The sequence below is a fragment of the Mastigoproctus giganteus genome, chromosome 10 (assembly GCF_048544385.1).
Source record: "Mastigoproctus giganteus isolate SK-2022 chromosome 10, ASM4854438v1, whole genome shotgun sequence".
NCBI classification, from domain to species: domain Eukaryota; kingdom Metazoa; phylum Arthropoda; class Arachnida; order Uropygi; family Thelyphonidae; genus Mastigoproctus; species Mastigoproctus giganteus.
The window spans coordinates 59989417-60009778 of NC_143584.1; the positions used below are offsets into that span (position 1 = coordinate 59989417).

At 37.8% G+C, this 20362-nt stretch overlaps 1 protein-coding gene across 1 annotated transcript in view; it reads right to left on the minus strand.

The window, feature by feature from the left end:
* LOC150079049 (meckelin) overlaps positions 1–20362 on the minus strand; it is an 860544-nt gene that overhangs the window by 64078 nt on the left and 776104 nt on the right. Inside the window, exon 25 of the mRNA XM_090382499.1 lies at positions 17815–17845. Coding sequence (XP_090238625.1) covers positions 17815–17845 — 31 coding nt within the window. The remainder of the gene's footprint in view (positions 1–17814; positions 17846–20362) is intronic.

A 20362-nucleotide genomic window follows, 5' to 3' on the forward strand; every position in this document is an offset into this window, starting at 1 on the left:
AGCTATTGGCTGCAACTTTTGCCCATCTCTGCTCCCACCTCTGTCTAAAGCAGATGGTTCTGTTGTCACTTCAGCCAAGGATAAAGCTGACCTGCTAGCATTCCATTTTTCTTCCAACTCATGTATTAATGATCTTGGTAAAACACCTCCCACCATTCCCAACACATTCCATTCAATGCCTCCTTTGGTCTCCGTCAAAAGGATGTCAGAAGGATTTTGATGAATCTTGATGCTAAGAAAGCTCCAGGTCCCGATGGTATTTCTCCACTTGTTCTCTAAACCTGTGCTCCTGAACTTACTCCTGTTATTTTCCCCTTCTTTCACTTTCTTATTCCAAATGTGTTTTTCCTTCTGCTTGGAATTTTGCTCATATCCAGCAAGTTCCTAAAAAGGGTGACAAATCCCTACCATCCAATTATCGTCCCATTGCAATTACTTCTACTCTTTCTAAAGTAATGGAGAGATCAATTAACCGCCAATTCTTAAACTACCTAGAAACCTTCCGTCTGATCAACAATGGCCAGTATGGATTTCCATCAGTGTCGATCCACTGGTGATATTCTGGCTTATGTTACCCATTTATGGACTAATTCAATGGTAAAGTTCGGTGAAACACAAGCAGTTGCTCTTGACATCTCATAGGCTTTCGATCGTGTTTGGCATAAAGGTCTTCTAAACTAGCTTCCATTTTATGGTTTGCCAACTGTTTTTTGTAATTGGTTATCCAGTTTTCTCTCTCATCGCCTACAGAACCACCTGCTGCAGGAGTGGCAAAACAGATTATTATTATTATTATTATTAATAGCCATATGATGCAAGGAAGCCTGAGGCTTATGCTGCACCAGGAAAAAAAAAAGCTCCCGAGTTACCCTGAGAGAGAGAGAGAGAGAGAGAGAGAGAGAGAGAGAGAGAGAGAGAGAGAGACAAAAGTAGAAGCGAATCACCAAGAAAGAGAAGAATGATGATATCCAGCTCGGGACCCTGGGTGTGCCAAGCCGATACTCACCAGATGTGAGCCCCCGGGCCAGTACCACCAAAGGAGAGATCACCCACAAGTTTTTTCCCAGACAAAAAGTGTATACCAGAAATCACCATTATGGTTCTTCCCAGGACTTCATACAACATACTTAATAACAGGGCATGGCCCCTTCAATGCAAAGCTCGCTGGCTTCAGACTCACAGAAAACCCATATTGCACTTGTGGAGAGATAGAAGACTGGTACCATCTTATGTTTGACTCTCCCATCTATGAAGGCCTAAGATGTATTCTGATTACAAATGTGAGATATCTTCCAATAGGACAAGAATTTCTCCTCCTTGAAACGGAAGAAGATTAGAAAGCACTGTCACAATTTGCCCAGGACCACTTCGCGAGAAGGATTCAAATTGCCATACACTGAAGAAAAGAGGAAATGCTACCCGACCCTGATAACCCAAAGACAAAACATATCACCAACCAGCATGTCTCCTCTTTAAATGGAAGAAGATTAAAACCGAAAACTTGATGACAGACTGCAAGCGCAACCTCAACAACCTGAACTGCAAGTACGGGAGTTGTCCCAAGTCCATGGTAGGTCTTATATTTAAGTTCTAGTTCTTCTAAAGAGATGTCAACTTCTAGGGTTGTGGGTCTCAGGAATGACCCACAACCCTAGAAGTTGACATCTCTTTAGAAGAACTAGAACTTAAATATAAGACCTACCATGGACTTGACCTCATTGCAGCTCTGCTGCCAATGCTTCAGGAGATCCCATACCTGTGCTCTCTTGCACGATACTTTCTTTCCACTTCCCTGGGGAGGGGATATGGTTTCACTGTCTCTTCCCCTCCTCGGACTCTTTTTCCTCCTGGTGGGACATGGGCCTGCCCCACTGACCACTGAGGTCACCTCCTCTATCGACCCCTTACTTCCTGTTTCCTCCCCCCAGCCTTCAGTCTCTCCCCTACTCTGTTCATTTTCACAGCGTAACCCCACACAGTCTAAATTTAAATTTAAAACTTTGACCTGAGGTCGCCTTTCCTATTGGCTCCATATTTCTGACTTCCCCCCCCCCTGTCTTCAGTCTCCCCCACTACTCTGGCTAAACATCAGCGAATGCCCCATACAATGTCAAAATTAAAAAAAAAATTGTCAAAATTCCAGCTGCATACGAAAACCCCTTTTGGCCTAACCTTTCAGGAGCTACTTCCCAATACTATTAAATTATTATTTATTTATTGTTATTATTTTTTTTATTTATATATTTACTTTTCTTATTTAGGTCCTTGCCACTGAAATCTCAGGAAATTAGGTGGCAGGACCTGCCAGAGTAAATATGTAAATACTGGTGTACCTGGTCTGCCTCCACGAGGAACAGTGTGGACAACGTTGGGCCCCAGCAGGGGTCTAGCGGCTAAATGGCCAGAAGAACAATGATACATGACACTACACTTACAAAATCCATATACTTTTAAATCTCCGGCCTTTACAGTAAACTGTTACACCTACAATGAAAGCAATGCGGAGATGGGGGAAACCCCTGGGGCCGTTAGACATGAACACACTATACACTGTCAGCTGCAATTTTACAAATTGCAGTGGAAACTAGGCACCTGTATGATCTGATTCAAGTGTTTAGGGCTTTAACTGGATTGAGTAAACGAAATGCTGATAGTACCCCCTTACTCCTTTTCAGATGACACACACACACACACACACACACACACACACACACACACACACACACACACACACACACACACACACACACACAGCATTATGTTGTATGGCATTACAGGTGTACAGAATGAATTTTTATTCCTTTGGCTAGGTTAGAAAACACTGTTTAAAACTACTGATCTTAATGTTTATTCATATCATAATGATGAAATTATTCTTGTGAGAATGGAATCCTACAAGGATTTAGGAATGTAATGAGGAATCCTCATTACATTCCTAAATCATATCCTTTCTATAAACTTTGGTTTTCTAATAAATTTTTTTTTTTTTTTTTTTATGTGAACCCCAAACACGAGAGGTATTAGAACCTATAGTACTTAGTACCGTGCTTGGGTTGGAGGGTGAGAAGACGAAAGAAGATATTTGTTGACATTGCACTTGAACTTCTGTAAATTGTAATTTTCAGAAAATACGTATGAAGGAAGGTTGTTCCAGAAAACAGCAGTTGAATGAATAAATGAGGAAGATGAAAAGTTGGTTCTGTGGGTTTGAAGTTGGACAGTAAATGGATGTTGGCTGGTGGCGGCACGTGTTCGGACTGTTTTGAAAGAGAGAGCAGGAATTATAGAAGCCAATTCAGAAGAACAGTGCCCATGGAAATATCTGTAGAAGAGGCGTGCAGCAGAAACAGTACGTCTATGAGAAAGCGAGTGGAGAGACACTGTTAGAGATGAATCATTAATTAACCTAACTGCCCTCTTCTGAATGGAATCAAGAAGCCTGAGAGAGGTTTTGGGGGCACCACCCCAAATGTGGGAACAATATTCCATGGCAGGGCGGATTTGCGATTTATAGAGAGTGAGCAGCTGTTTGGAAGAAAAGTAACACCGAGAGCGAAAGAGAAAACCAAGTTTTTTAGATGCAGAGGAAGCAATGTTTGTAATGTGCTTGTGCCAAGAGAGATTAGAAGTCAGGGTAATCCCCAAAAGAGATATATCCTTTTGCCTAGAAATTGGAGTGTCACTAAAGATAACCATAGGAGCAGAAGAATCCTTTTTCCGAGATATAAGACAAGACTGAGTTTTAGAAGGGTTGAAATCAACTAAGTTGTCTTTGCCCCACTGGAGAATTACCTGAAGATCGGCATTTAAGGAATTGGTAGCAGATTTTCGAGAAGTTGAAGCTGATTGAGCAGGGCAAGGTTTCTCAAAATGGAAAGTTGAATGCAATGTGCTATCATTGGCAAAACTATGGATAGGATTTCCAGTCAATGGAAGAAGGTCATTGATATACAAGAGGAAAAGAGTGGGGGAAAGAACTGAACCTTGGGGGACACCGGCATTAGTGGAGAAGTTAGAAGACAGAGAGCCATCTACCATCACCCTCAGTGAGCGATCAGAGAGAAAACTGGATAACCAATTACTAAAAACAGTTGGCAAACCATAAGATGGAAGCTTGTTTAGAAGACCTTTATGCCAAACACGATCGAAAGCCTTTGAGATGTCAAGAGCAACTACTTGTGTTTCACCGAACCTTTCCATTGAAGTAGTCCATAAATGGGAAACATAAGCCAGAATATCACCAGTGGATCGACACTGACGGAATCCATACTGGCGATCGTTGATCAGACGGAAGGTTTCTAGGTAGTTTAAGAGTTGGCGGTTAATTGATTTCTCCATTACTTTAGAAAGAGTAGAAGTAATTGCAATGGGACGATAATTGGATGGGAGGGATTTGTCACCCTTTTTAGGAACTGGCTGGATATGAGCAAATTTCCAAGCAGAAGGAAAAACACCTTTGGAATAAGAAAGTGAAAAAAGGCGGCAAAGAATAGGAGTAAGTTCAGGAGCACAGGTTTTGAGAACAAGTGGAGAAATAACATCAGGACCTGGAGCTTTCTTAGCATCAAGATTCATCAAAATCCTTCTGATATCCTTTTGACGGAAGACCACAGGAGGCATTGAATGGACCGTGTTGGGAATGGTGGGAGGCGTTTTACCAAGTTCATTAATACATGAGCTGGAAGAAAAATGGGATGCTAGCAGGTCAGCTTTATCCTTGGCTGAAGTGACAACAGAACCATCTGGTTTGGACAGAGGTGGAAGCAGAGATGGGCAAAAGTTGCGGCCAATAGCTTTGGCAAGAGACCAGAATGCTCGGCTACCATTAGGGCAAGAAGCAAGTTTTCTACTCTTAGCCTGTTCAAACTCTAGTTTGGACTGATTAATAACTGCTTTACAATTGTTACGAGCTTTGGTGTAGGCAGAATATGAAACTGAAGAATTAGAAACAAGCCAATTACGATATGCAACATTCTTCTCTTGAACAGCCTTAGCACATTTATTGGAAAACCAAGGTTTAGATAAAGGACGAGATTTTAAAGTGGAGTGTGGGATAAAGGATTCCATTCCTGCAAGAATAATTTCACTGACACGATCTGAGCAAACGTTGACATCAGGAGTTTTGAAACAGTAATCCGACCAAGGAAAAGAAGAAAAGAAGTCTCGCAGGTCATCCCATTTTGCATTCTTGTAATGCCAAACAACACGAGGTTGGGAATAGCCATGAGATAACGGTTCCATTGGGGAAGAGACAATCACCAAGTTGTGATCTGAAGTACCTAAAGGACCTCTCACTTCGACCGTGTACTTAGAAGGGTTGTTTGTGAGAAAAAGATCAAGCGTATTGGCTGTATGATTCGGATTGTCTGGTATTCTTGTAGGTAAATGAACAATCTGTGCTAGGTGATTAGTAATTGCAAAAGCCTCAGCATCTCGACCTGCTGGGTCGGTGTGACTAGAAAACGGAAGCCAGCTGGAGTTGTGAACATTAAAATCACCAAGGAAAATTACCTCACTGTTAGGAAAGTTGGACTGGAGAAAGTCAAGTTGCAACGAGAGGAAGTCAAAGAGCTCCAAGTGATTAGTGGAGTTGGGAGAACGGTAGAGACAACAGATGAATTTGACACAATGAGGTAGAGAAATTTTAAGCCAGAGAAGATCAAAGAGAGGAGATTCCAAATTGCCAAGTCTCTGACAGGGAATATCAGAACGGACATATGCACGAGTACCACCTTTGAGGCGAAAGGAATCATACAGCGAATAATTTGGGCATCTGAGATGAGCAGTAGTTGAATCAACCGATAACTGAGATTCTCTCAGAAAAAGTACATGGGGTTTGGCAGACTGCAAGTGGAAATGGACATCGTTGAGATTAGAATTGAGACCACGTATATTTGTGAAATGAATTAGGAAGTCCTTGGGAGGTTTAGATCTTTTCGCAGATAAGCTTGTTCTATTAGTTTCACAATTCATGGTGTATTCAATAGTAAGAAAAAGTGGGTGGGACATGCTGTATGAAGTAATGAAATTTTTGGATATGGCGTACATGTGGTAAGAATATACCCAGATCCTTGACATAACGTGGCCTCGACAATGCTCCCCGCATACACACTACTCGGACTCCCTCCAGTCACTATCTGGCAGAGTAGAGGTAGCAAGATTATACACTAGCTGATCCGGAAGCCTCCTACAGAGTTACCAATAGGTTCGGTCCGGTGTACTAACTAGCGGCCGGCCTGCGAAAACCGTTTTAGAGCTGTACCCTCGAAATGTAAGGAATATTGGATCTCGCCACGACGTTCATCATAACCTCAAAAGTCATCAATCATACTGCATGGTGGAAGAGATAGGGAAGGGTTGACCGGAACTTAGCTCTAGAGACTAAACATGGGTTCCACCACTTCAAGCCTCCAATAAGCAAAGTGGTGGTATTTCACCGGTTGATGAGAGTCATCTACCACCTAGTACTGCCTGGTAACATAGAGGGGCAGCATTCCTCCATGTGGTGTGGGCGCCACACCTCGACCCCTGCTTACGTTGGTTCACACCTGGGTGGTCACCCACCATGTGCTGTGCATGGAGGTTATACCCAGGATTACTAACAGTCCCACCATCGTGAAGGTGCAAGCAGAGGATTTGGCTATCACCGACCGTCCGGACTTCGCCGAAATTGGGTCCACTTGACTTGAGTGTCACCCGAATATCAGTTCCATCAGCGTTTTAGACTCCCAGGTAGCAAGTACAGCTTGTCTGGCATATCTGAGAGAATGTCTGTGACAACCTTAAAGGACCAAAGGACCTCAAATATACTAAGACTGTCCATGATAAGAAAAAGCTATATTGAAAGTGTCTTATATCCAAATTTCCATCTTAATTTTCTGCCTATACAAGAACTCACAACAGTTGTAGAAAAGTTACTATCAATCGAAACTCAATTTTCTGTCAAAATCGATACATCACTGCTATAACAGTTCTGTTGCATCCTTATCCAAGCATAAAGCTAACTTCATCATCAGCCATTTTCAATCCACTGCAGGATGAAGGCCTCTCCAGCAACTTTCCAGTTCCTTCTGTTTTGAGCACTGGCCATCCATTTACTACCCACAAACTCACGAATTTCATCTATCCATCTCCACCTTTGTGTTCCAGGTTTTCTTCTAGCTCCTCTTGGATACCATTCTGTTATTTTCTTAGTCCATCTGTCATCATGTCTTCGAGCTATGTGTCCTGCCCAAGACCATTTTAGTTCTTTAGTTTTGATAAGAATGTCCTTTACTTGAGTTTGCTGCCTAATCCATGTGTTTCTCTTCTTATCTAACAGTCTGATTCCCAATATAATTCATTCCATTCTTCGCTGCGTAGTTCTCAGCTTCTCTTCCGTTCTTTTGGTGAGTGCCCAAGTTTCACTTCCATAAGTCATGGTGGGGAGTATACATTGGTTCATTATTTTACGTTTCAGACAAACTGGGATATTGCTCTTCAGTATGTGACTATATTTCCTGAATGCTATCCATCCAAAATTTATTCTTCTCTTGTCTTCCAGCCATTTATCATTATTACAGCTAATAACTTGTCCCAGATAAGTATATGACTCCACCTTTTCAATTACTGCTCTTTCAATCATTATTTCCCATTCTGTGCTTATTCATACTTGTTCATCATTACTTTTGTTTTAGCCATATTCATCTTTAGTCCAAAATCCTTACTAACTGTGCATAACTGATTAAGATTTTCCTCTAATTCTTTGGGATCGTGGCTTATGACCACAATGCCATCTGCAAATCGTAAATGGTTTAGGTACTCTCTGTTCACATCGACTCCTTTTTGCGACCAGTCTAATCTTCTGAAAGCTTCCTCAAGGGCAGCAGTAAACAGCTTCGGAGATATTGTGTCTCCTTGTCGAACTCCTTTCTCGATTTTAAATTTCCTACTATCTTTGTCTAGTCTAATAAAGGAGGTAGCATTCTCATGTATTTTCTTCAAAATCATAATATATGGGGATATCAATGCCTTGTCTTTCCAGTGCCCGAAACATTGCCTTATGCTGTATGGAGTCAAATGTCTTTTCATAATACACAAATGCCAGGCATATTGGTGTTTTATATTCATTTGCTTTCTCCATTAGCTGTGATATCACGTGAAGGTGATCCATAGTTGAGAATCCTGTCTTAAAGCCAGCTTGCTCTTTCGGTTGATTCTCATCAAGTATTCTTTCTAATCTGTTAGTAATGACCCTTGTGAACAACTTGTAGATGTGGGATAACAAGCTAATTGGTCCATAATTTCCAATTTCTGATTTATCTCCTTTCTTATACAGCAAAACTATGATTGCATTATTCCACTGCTTAGGTGTCACACCTTTTCTAATGCACTTTGTGAAGAGCCCTGCCAGTTTTTGTGTTATGTCTCTTCCTCCCAATTTTAACAACTCTACAGTAACTTCATCTTCCCCTGGGGCTTTCTGATTCTTCATTTTCTTCAATGCATGTTCTACCTCATCAGGAAGAATATCGGGTATGTCATATGTGTTGCTTTGCAATCCATCTTCCCCACTGCTGGCATCATTCCCTGCTCCTTGTATAATTCTCTATAGTAGTCTTCTGCTATTTGAATTATGCCTTCTCTGCTGTTTGTAAGTACACCCTCGCTATTCTTCAGTTTCAGTATCATTTGTCTTTCTGTATGGCTCATGGCTGTTGATTTAAATCCTTTGTTTTTCCTTAATGCTTGTTCTACTTTTCTTGTGTTAAATCTTCTTATGTCCTCTCTGAGTCTCTTTCTAATGGCTTTGCATAACTCAGTATACTCAATTTTCTCCCTTCAGTGTTTTTCTTGCTCTTTATTTGTCGTCTTCGGTTCATCACGTCAAGTGTTTCTTGACTAATTTTTTCTTCTTTGGATTTCTTTTTCCCTATAGGTTTCTTGGGCTTTATCACTTTCAGAAAGTTGTAATATTCCTCGTCGATATCTTGGTCCTGAGCAGTCTGCAAAACTCAAACTTGTTCTTAAGTTCCAGTACATACTGCTTTTTCTCCTCTTCTGTTATCTCAAAGACCTTTGTATTATTTATTCGAGTCAGTTTTTTCCTTTCCTTTCCTACATCTATATCAAGTGTACATTTTACCATTCTGTGATCACTTCCAACATTTACCTTATTCAGGACGGTAACATCTTTCACAATATATCTTCTGTTAGTGAGGATGAAGTCGATTTCATTAGTAGTTAATCCAATTGGACTCTTCCATGTCCAATTTCTGTTCACCCTTTTCTTGAAAAAAGTGTTCATTACTGACAGTCCTTGAGATTCTGCAAATTCCACAAGTCTTTCATTTCTTTCACCAATACCAAAATTTCCTATCGTTCCCCTTTCTGCGCTGTTTTGTCTTTTTCCAACCTTGGCATTGAAGTCCCCCATAATAATAGTGTAGTGGGTTTTCTGCTCATCTAGAAGACTCTCAATTTCGGTGTACATTTCTTCAACCTCTTCATCATCATGGCTCGATGTTGGTGCATAAATCATTATAATCTTTAGCTTGTACATGCAGGCCTCGCTTAACGCGAGTTCGATTAACACGGTTTTCGGTTACCGCGATTGGAAAAAATGATACCACTTTTTACTTTACGCGATTAAAATTTCCAGTTAACGCGATCTTTTATTTCTGATAGTTGAAAAAGATTCGAATCACGCACTAAATGTCTGACTGCCAATAAACAAGCGTTTGTCCGCTTCCCGCCTCAGTGTGTTCCATCAACTAAGTAGACGTGTTACTTGTTTGTCTCCACCTAATAAAGTCACGTGCAGACGTATTTAAAAATTCTAATTTTCTACCCCTGTTAATTATGGATAAAAGAAAGAGTGAAAAACAACGTGATTGTAATAAAAAAAAAAACGAAAAGTTATTACTTTAGCTGATAAACTTGAAGTTATTAAAAAACATGAACGTGGTGCAAACCATGCGAAAATCGTAAGAGATCTAGGATACAGTGAGTCTACCGTACGAACTATCTTGAGCCGTAAGAACGAATATAAAGAGAAAGGTAAAGTTTCATCATCTTCTTTTGTCTTACAAAATACCAGAAACAGAACTCTAATAATGATTGAAATGGAAAGTCTTTTATCAATTTGGATAGAAGATTGCAATCAAAAAAGAATTCCATTATCTAAGGACAATATTCAGAGCAAAGCTATTAACCTTTTTACTAAGCTCAAAGAAACAAAATATCAAGGGGAGACTGAAATGTTTGTTGCTAGTTCAGGGTGGTTTGGACGTTTCAAAAATCGAGCACGACTGCATAATGTTAAAGTAACAGGGGAAGCTGCTAGTGCTGATGAAGATGCTGCAGCCAAATTTCCTGCAGAATTGCAAAAAATCATTCAGGATGCTGAATACGACGATCGGGAAATATTTAATGTAGACGAAACGGGCGTATTTTGGAAACGGATGCCAACTAAAACTTATTTGGCTGGAAATGAAGCATCACAACCTGGGTATAAAGTCTCAAAAGATCGACTAACACTTTTATTAGGAGGTAACGCTGAAGGTGATTTTAAATTGAAACCCATGCTTGTGTACCGTGCAAAAAATCCTAGAGCTTTAAAAGGATACAGCCATCGCACTCTTCCAGTCATTTTTCGTTCAAATAAAAAAGCATGGATGACCAAAGCCCTATTTGAAGACTGGTTTACGTCTTATTTCTGTCCAACAGTTGAAGTCTATTGCAAGAAAAATAATCTTACTTTTAAAGCTCTGTTGCTTTTAGATAATGCACCTGGACATCCTTCTGCACTTGGTGACTTAAATGAAAATGTGAAAGTTGTTTTTTTACCGGCAAATAGACTTCATTATTGCAACCCATGGACCAGGGGACGATTGCAACTTTCAAGGCTTACTATCTCCGCAGAACCTTTGCACAGGCACTTGAAGCTATAACAGGAGATAATGCAATTTCTGTACCAGAATTTTGGAAAAAATATAACATACGATTGGCCATTGAAAACATTCATGCAGCATGGGAATCATCAAGTGGAATCATTTCACACCCAGTGAGTTAAATGCATCAACACAACTATGTTATTACATATATTCACTCACACTTTAGCATTAGCAAAGGCATATGATGCAAGATAGCAAGCCTAAACATCATCAGAAAAAAAAAATAAAAAAAAATCTTGCCATTTCACCCACCCACTCGCTCCAAATGTCTGTCCAGCTCTGCCCTGAATTCACTCAAGCTGTCCACTTCCACAATGACAATTGTGGTACATCCACTCTAAAACAATCCCTCCTCAATCTGAACCTATGTCCCCTCAGGTGATTAATCTCGGCAAGAGGAAGAATCCCATCAGAACCAAGCCCGCTCAAACCATTCAAGGCCCCATACACCTCAATCAGATTCCCCCGCATGTGCCCAGCCTCCAGACACCGCAATCCAACTGCCCTTCTTTGTACTAGCTCCAGCAGCATTTCTCTGAACTCGCTCCTCATTCCCCGAAAATGAGGCCTCCAGACCTGCACACAGAACTTAAGATGTGGCCACACCATTGCCCCACACAAGGGAACAATCATCTCCCTATCCCCTCCACAAAAACTCCTGCACATCACCGACAAGACACCACGAGCCACTCCCCCAGAGAATCAGCACCGCTCAGAAAATCCCACATCCGACCACACAACCACTACAGGTCCCCCTATTCTCCCCCCACCCTGAGCACACACGACGTAGCCAAGTGGTCAGGAGCGTGAGTGCAGTAGTATGCACTCTTTGAGTGGACCGGGGTTCAAGCCCATGACTGCTAAATACGATTAACATTTGTATTGATGATTTACTGTTAACTTATTTATACTCTGGCACTGACCTGGTGTTCGTGCTAGAGAATAAATAAGAACATTCATTCCCTGAGTGCAGCAGCACCTCACATCCCTCAATGTCAAACCCCAGTCGCCACCTCTCAGCCCATCTGCTCTACGCTACTGCAATAGGATCTAGAAAAGTTGAGCAGATGCCCTGCCAACTTTCATAATGTCTGCCAACTTAGACATTAAGCCTGATATACCCTCATCAATAAATACAGAAAACAACAATGGACCCATCACTGAACGCTGTGGGACTCCAGTAATAACATTAGTCCACAAAGAGCAGTGTCCACCGACCACCACTCTCCATCCTCCCCCACTCAACCATCTCCTGATCCACAGCAGCAACCTGCCCCAACGCCACACCGCTCCAAACTGCACAGCAGTCCTCCATGCACAACAGTACCAAAAGCCCTCCCAAGATCCAAGCATATGACATCAAAATTATTCTTTACATCCAGTTCCTTTGTGACCACATCATAGTATGTATTCAATCAAACTGGTCAGACAAGACCTCCCCACAGCAAACCCATGCTGTGTCCGAACCACAACTGAAGTCTTGCCCAGACGACCCAGTAGTACCCCCATCACTCTCCCCAGAACAGAAGTCGAACTAACAGGTCTGCAACCACCTATGTCACCCCCTGATCCTCCTCCGTGAACTGGGGCCACATTTGCACATCTCCAGTCCATGGGTATCTCCCCTGAGTCCAAGGAAGCCCTCATAATCATGGCCAAGGGTTTGCCTACCTCTCCCCTCAATACAACTAGACAGATCTCAGCTCTGTGGGTGGAAAAAGGTGGTGGATGAATGTGGCTGTTGACGTCTGTCTCCCACTGTTTCAGCAAACCAAGCAGCAGTGGCACAAATCACCGCCAACTAGTAGATATTATGCTGCTAAAGAATTAGCTGACAAGAAGAAATTCTTTAAAATTTCTTCATGCCCTGAAATTACCAAAGCAAAGGGATCGCGAATCCAATACAATTTTTTTCTGGAGATACATTAAATCATTTGGAAAAATTCTTAATTAGCATTGTTAGGTGGTTGGCAATGATATCGCTAAATTGTAAAATGTCAAAATCAGAAAAGGATGGGAACATTTCAGTATCATTACACTCAAATTCAGTTTTCCAAATATTAAGCTTCTTTTTGAAAGCTTCTATTTTATCACTGAGTATTAATATATTTGTTCCCTGTCTTTGAAGGCTTAGATTTAAATCATTAAGTTTTTCAAATATATCGACAAGGTAACTAAGTTTTCCAAGCCATTTTTGGTTTGTAACAATTGAGCATGGTTCTGATTTTTATCCGATAAAAAAGATTCAAGTTTGAAGTCAAAAATACGTCGTAACACTTTACTACTGGCAACCACCTCACTTTCTTATATAAAAGAAGCATTTCATAAGCGGATCTCATATCATTACAAAGCATAGTGAAAAGGCTGCTATTTAAGCTTCTACTTTTAATAAAGTTGATCCTACTTAGTATTTCAAAACTTCGTGAAAATCAGTTTGCATTTCCTTTACTACTATTACTTCCGTATGTATAATGCAATGATTAAAAACTATATTTGGAGCAATTTCCTTTATTTTGCCTTTTAAACCTTTATTTTATCCTGTTAATGCAGCTGCACCATCAGTACAAATCGCAAAGCAATTTGTACTGATGGTATGGCTGCATTTGTAAATTGTAGTTCCACATTAGAATATTTGTTTGAAAGAAAATATTTATAACATGAAAAATCTTCTGGCCCATTGTTCCTCCTTCCAAAGCTTTGCAAAATAGAAAATCCTACAAAATATCTCCCATTTAGCAGTATCCGACATATACAGTAAGTTGAGTAAGGTTTGAAATATCTGTGAATTCATCTAACTGTATTGCAAAAATTGGACTTTCTTTTCTCCATGCATAATTGAAATAATTTTCATTGCAGCAGGGAGAACAAGAGATTCAGCAATAGTATGTGATTACAAAAATTTTTTTCCTTTTAAATAAACTTCCAATTCTTAAAGCTTTATAACTACCGTATGTTTCTTCATGTCAGATTTCAGTCTTTGTATGGTGTCAGCGTGTCTTTTGGAAAAGGATTTGTTTTTTTTTATTATCTCTGGATGTTTTGTATGTAAGTGTCTTTTTAATTTAACAGGTTTCATGTTTTCTTTAGCCAGTTTTTCCTAACATACTACACACACAAGATGTTGCTCATCAATAACACTATAAGTGAAGCTGTACTTCATAAATTCCTCTTGATATTTTCTATTTTTTTTCATTCCTTTTGATTTGGAATATGATGGCTCTCTACCAGAAATTGGTGGTTGCATTACACTTTAAATAATGTTAGTGGTTCAAATTTTTGCATGACATATTTCTTACCCTTTTAGCTTCTGAAGTATCTGTAGCAATATTACTGCTGTCACTCCTCAGCAGTTTTGTTCTGATTACCAAATTGTTCATGGTAAAAAATATTTTTTTTTCTTAAAAACAACGATAACATAAAAAGTAGCAGAAGAATGAAAAACATACCCAAGATGACACAAAAGCACCAAATTATGAAGCAGAATAAAGCATGCGTTCAAAAGACTTGCTCTATAACCTGGGTCACCAATTAGTGGCCGTGGTCCACATCCAGACCGCAGGGTAAATGAACCTAAATCATTAATTTAAAGATATATTTGGACCTTAACAAACTTCTTTATAGCGAATTTTACTATTATTTCTAAATTTCCCTCAGTTGTACAATCATTTCTTAAGAAACTCAACATATTTTCCTCAGTTTTAAATGATGAGGCACTGCCCTTTCCATGTATGAAAGAAGCACTGATGGAAGAACTTAATATACAATTAGATAAAAGCGAATACAATAATTTTCTAGAAAAATGAAAACATGAATTCGATGTACGGTTTGCAGATTAAAAAAAAAAAAAAAAAAAGAGGAAAATTAATGCAACTCCTTATATGTCCATTTTCACTTGAACCAAATGAGGAATGGATGAATGAGGCTGCAAAATGGTTTAAATAATAAAGCTGCACTGCAATTAGAAATGACTGATTTTCAAGAAGATTTTATTTTGAAAGAAAAAAATGAATGAACTGAGTAATTTGCAACGGTTTTGGGGAAAATATGTGCAACATGAAAAGTATCCTGAAATAAGGAAACTGTGTACTCAATTACATAAAATGTTCAGATCGGTTCATTCAGTAAACCCTTGCTAATCCAGGTTAATTGGGGGGGGAGAGGTCATCCAGATTAAGCAATAATCTGGATTATTGAAGATAGCAAAAGATTTAGGGCAAAAGATAGCCCTAAAAGACAAAAAAAACTTAGAACACTAATAAATAGAAAATTTAATGATATAGGTAGCGCTGATAAAAATAAATAAAAAAATATCACTGTAGAGCCTTGTTTAAAAACTATAAAAAGATAATACATTTATCCACCGATAGATGGATAAATCGTATTGTCTTTTTTAAGTTTATCAGGTGGCATTCGGTACCAATGCCATTTAATCAACTTCTTTTGGCTTGTTTATTGTCTGACTATTTGATACACTGCTTTTATTACTCCCCATATTGAATTTTAAAGCAAATGTCTTTATAGATTCTTTTTGTTTTTTAATATCTGACACAGCCTTGGCCAATACCAAATTCTTCAGCAATTTCTTTTCCCCATAACACCATTTTCAAGTTGTTCTATCACTTTGAGTTTGTTAATGATAGTTAAAAAGTAGCAGGTTTTCTTTTTTATTCCACTTTTTAATTCTTTAGAACTCATAATCATATAAAATATGTTGACTTATGTACATATGTATATACGTCCATCTCAGATGTATATACATAGGTATATATGTCTGACTCAGAGTCAACAACGATACTGAACAACATGCAAGACAATGTAATGTATGTTCCGTCTCTCTCTCTCTCTGCGCAGTTAATCAGCACGCAGTCAGAGTTACTCATCTGCCTTCCTAAATTCTGTGTATCTTTCAAAGTACTCAACTGTGAACAGAATTTTTCCTATTTTGATCTGGATTAACTGTAACCAGATTAGTGAGTGTTTACTGTTTGTGAATCAATGTTTTCAGAACCATATTAAGAAAAAGTTTTGATCTCGGCTAATGAATGATCATCTGCAAAATTTTCTTCAAAATCAAGTATAAGGTTTGTTCCATATTTTACAAAAATTGTTTTAGAATAACAATGCCATTTTTTTTTCAATAATATGTATAAAAATTATATTATAAAAATTATTTTAGAAAAAATGTCATTTTTCTCATTAATATATATATGTACACAAATGTTAACATTACATCTATAGTAATTACATAAATAAATACAAATATCACATAATATTTATTAGATGATTCGTAAATTTTATTTTAATTTCAAGCATGTGGCAGCGATAAGATATTTTTTCTAATACAAACTGCAATGAAAAGTAATTGGTGACCCCCCTACTCTTTATATAATATATATACTGCTACAGCATATTTGCACCTTTAAGCAATCTGAGAATTTGTGCTACAGGAAGCATGAATTAAGGGCTAAAGGGATTACCGTTCAGCAACTGAGTAGTACTCAGAAGTATTAATACATTCTGAGAGGTCGCACTAGTCAGCTGCTCTCAGCGTGTCCATAGCTAGTGAGCTAATTAAGGCTTAATCCCGACACAGGCAATAAGTAAGAACACCAGCTGTACGCCGATAAGTAAGAACTGTAAAAAATCTTTAAAAAAAGAGTGACAGTAGGGTTCATTTGTATCTCAGACTTTGTTTGAGTAGTTAGGTATCTACACCTAGAGACCTTACTACTTGAACTACTTAAAAATTGCCGCAACCCCTTCAGTTTATTCTGCAATAAACTGAAGTTTCTTTTCTCTAGTTGCAGCACAAGTTTATTTTGCACCCCACTGATCTAGGCTTCTAATTAATTATTCATTTATCTGGAGTTGTGCCCACACAACCTCTTTCAGATTTCTAGATTCAATTGAAAAGAGGGCAGTTAGGTTAATTAATGATCCATTTCTTATAAAGTCTTTCTACTCTGTCTCACTGATGTTTTGTTTCTGCTGAATGCCTTATCTATAGATACTTTCATGGGCATTATTCTTTTGAATTGATTTCAGTAATTTCCTCCCTTGCAAACCAGTCCAAACTTGTGCTGCAACTTCAACATCCATTTACTGTCCAACTTGAAACTCACAGAACCAACTTCTCTTTTTCCTCATTTATCCCTTCAAATTCCATTTTCTGGAACAACCTCCCTTCACATGTATTTCTAGAAAATTACAATCTATTCATATCTAATATCAACAAGTATCTTCTTTCACCTTCTCAAACTTCAACCTATACATGGTAATAAGTATTATAGGTTCTAATAGGAGCTGGGAAAACTGAACAAGGTCAGCAGATTATTCTTACTGGTAGTGAAGGTAAATACTACAGATCATAAAGAAGTTTGATTTTATCAAAAATTTTGTAATAATAGATATAGGAACAAGGGAAGATTTATCATTATTATTATATGTGTTTACTTATTTTATTTTATTTTTTCTTTGGTATATATAACAAAAAGCCTTCCTTGATATTCTAATAATAATTCATGGTGTATGCCTGATGGGTACTTAAACTTATGCAGAGATACTCAGAAGAAGAAAAAAATTTTCTGTATAATATTATTAGACAAAATGTGGGTAAACATATCTTTTTTTGTTGATGTAGCACAACTTCGCTTTCATGATCCTGTTTGACATTTTAACAGTAACATTAACATGAGTTCTACTGACCACAAAAATAAATTTAATGACGCATAATGTACGAATGTGTTATATAATCCCGATTTTGAGATACCATAAGCATCTCATTTGACTGCTCATGTTACATGTTCGGGGCCTACTGTCAAGATAAGAAAAATAAATAAATAAATATTTATTCTTTAAAAGATAAAAATAACTATCTTACCTCCTTGCATCCGATCAGCTGTTTGGCTATACTAAAATAAAAGCAGGGAGAAAAAAGTCAGTTATAATTTAACGATTTTACCTTTTTATGTGAGGTATAACTAGAAAAATATCACTAATGTTGATTAATTTTTTGTGTTCTTTTCAGAAAAATTCACTCAACTATCTCAAAAATGATGCTGTCTTTCTGTTTGCATAGATAAACATAAAAAAGGTACCACAGTGGATGGGATCTATCCAGTTATATTAAGGGAGGCAGCAAAAGAGGTAAACAAACCTTTAGTCATAATTATAAGATCATCTTTGGATTCAGGGTAGGGCTGGAGATGTGAGAATATATCTCCAATTTACAAAGGAGAATCAAAGGATGACAGGAGACAGACCTGTTAGCTAAATTTCAGTTCCAGGGAAAATAATGGAGTCACTGGTTAAACATGTAATGCAAGACCATCTAGGCAGGAGTGCAGTTATATTTCAGTCACAGCATGGATTTTTGCAAAAATAATTCTGATATCATATACAGTAGAGCATCGATAATCGAAACTAATTGGGACCGGGATAGTTTGGACTTCCGATTTGTTTGGATTCTCAAACTTATCAAAAATACTTTTCTGGAGACTAAAAAAAAAAAGTTCAGTAAGTTTATACATAAAAGCACTGGCTTTAAAATTTGAAGGACCACTTAATTTTTTGTTAAAATCCAGCACCTTTGCACACAACAAAGGTCCAGATATGGGTTCTCTTGAACTTCATCTCTAAACAGCATCTTCAAGGTATGGGTCATTAGCTGTTCTCATAGTTTTTTTTTTTTTTTTTTTTGTATCGTCATCTGAATCAAGTTTCGATGCGAACTTTAAAAATTTTTTTCCTTGTTGTTTTTAATGTCTGTTATGGTTGCCTTTCCAAGCTTGTAAAATTTTGCTAACAAATACCTGCTTTCTCCCTTTGAAAGTCTGTTTAATATCTCAATCTTCGATTCAATTGTTAAAATTTTCTGCTTCCTTTTATAAGACGAAGGAAACTATAGTATGGTAAAATAAAACTCTGTTCAGAATCTTTTTACTCCATATCTCACTTGTGAGTATTGTGTTAGTTGCAATTCCTGCATGCCGTGTTCTTTGTTACTGATTAGCACTTATCTTTTTTCACTGTTTTAGCTTTTACAACCCTCCCAAAAAATGTCAGTGAACAGAAATATCAGATTACAAAGTGTTATGTTTAATTAGTGCCATATGTATATTAATAAGCTATGTATGTAAGCGTAAATTTATTTTTATTTTACTAACCTGTGCATAATATTTTTCCGATTTTCAAGTATCATTTAATTTTGTTAATTGGTAAGGGGAAAAAAGTATAAATTTGTGCTTTATATCTTCATTTTTATAGCCCATGGAAAATATTCCTCCGATTTTCGCTTATTAGAATTGCTGTTTAATAGAATCAAAATTTAATTCACAAAGATGATCACAATAACTGGCACTTACTGTAATTATTTTATGACATCAGCATAAAAATAAATGCTGGCTCGTTCAGATTATTGACGTTCAGATTTGATGCTCTACTGTACTTGGATTTCAGGGAAGTTTTTGATACTGTTGCACATAAAAGACTGCATTACATACTAGAACAACATGGCACTGAGGGGCAAGTTACTGCTATAGATGAAGGGATGGTTTGGTGAGAGAAGACAGAGAGTGGTTATCAATGGACACCACTCATCATGGACTAATGTTACTAGTGGAATCCCCCAGGGTTCAGTGCTAGGCCCGTTTTGTTTTCTAAATTAAGGTATATAAGGCTTAATGTCTAAGTTTGCAGGTTGGTGGGGTGGTTAATGACAGAAATCAAAGTATGCTACTGTAACCAGACCCAGAATAATTAAGCAGGTGGCCTGAGAAATGGCAAACTGCTGAAAATTACAAAAAAATATATATTTTAGGCATAAAACAGAAGCATCAGTCTCTCAGTAGTTTCCATTTTACAGTTAAAAATACTGTTAAGGGCACAAAATTTCAAACATGCACATATCTTTCTGCTTATTGTATATATAAATATTATTAAAAAATTAAATCAAAACATTATATATATATATATTTGAATAATGTTTAAAATAGTTGAAAACGGAATCTTTCATAATAAAAATAAAATAAAAAGGTACAGCATACAGAGGCAGTAAAAAAGCATATTCCTCTACATGATGCTTGAAATATAACCATACAAATAAATTAGAATGAGAGTTAAAATAAAAAATAAAATAATGCCAGCAGTATGGCAAGACAAGAGCGAAAATAGTCGAAATTAAACCTAAATTAAATCAAACAAAACAGGGAGGGAAGAGAGGGGTAACAAGAGTAAAAATATTGCAGCAGAAACTCTAAACTAATTTAGAAAATCTAAATGTAAGAATAATAATTCATTGAATTTTGAAAACCAATTACATAGAAATTTAACGGCGCCCCCCCCGGACGGGCACCGGGTCCAAATTTATGTGAAATATCACCAACAGAGATATAAACCACTACAATAAAACAAAACAAAAATAAACCAAA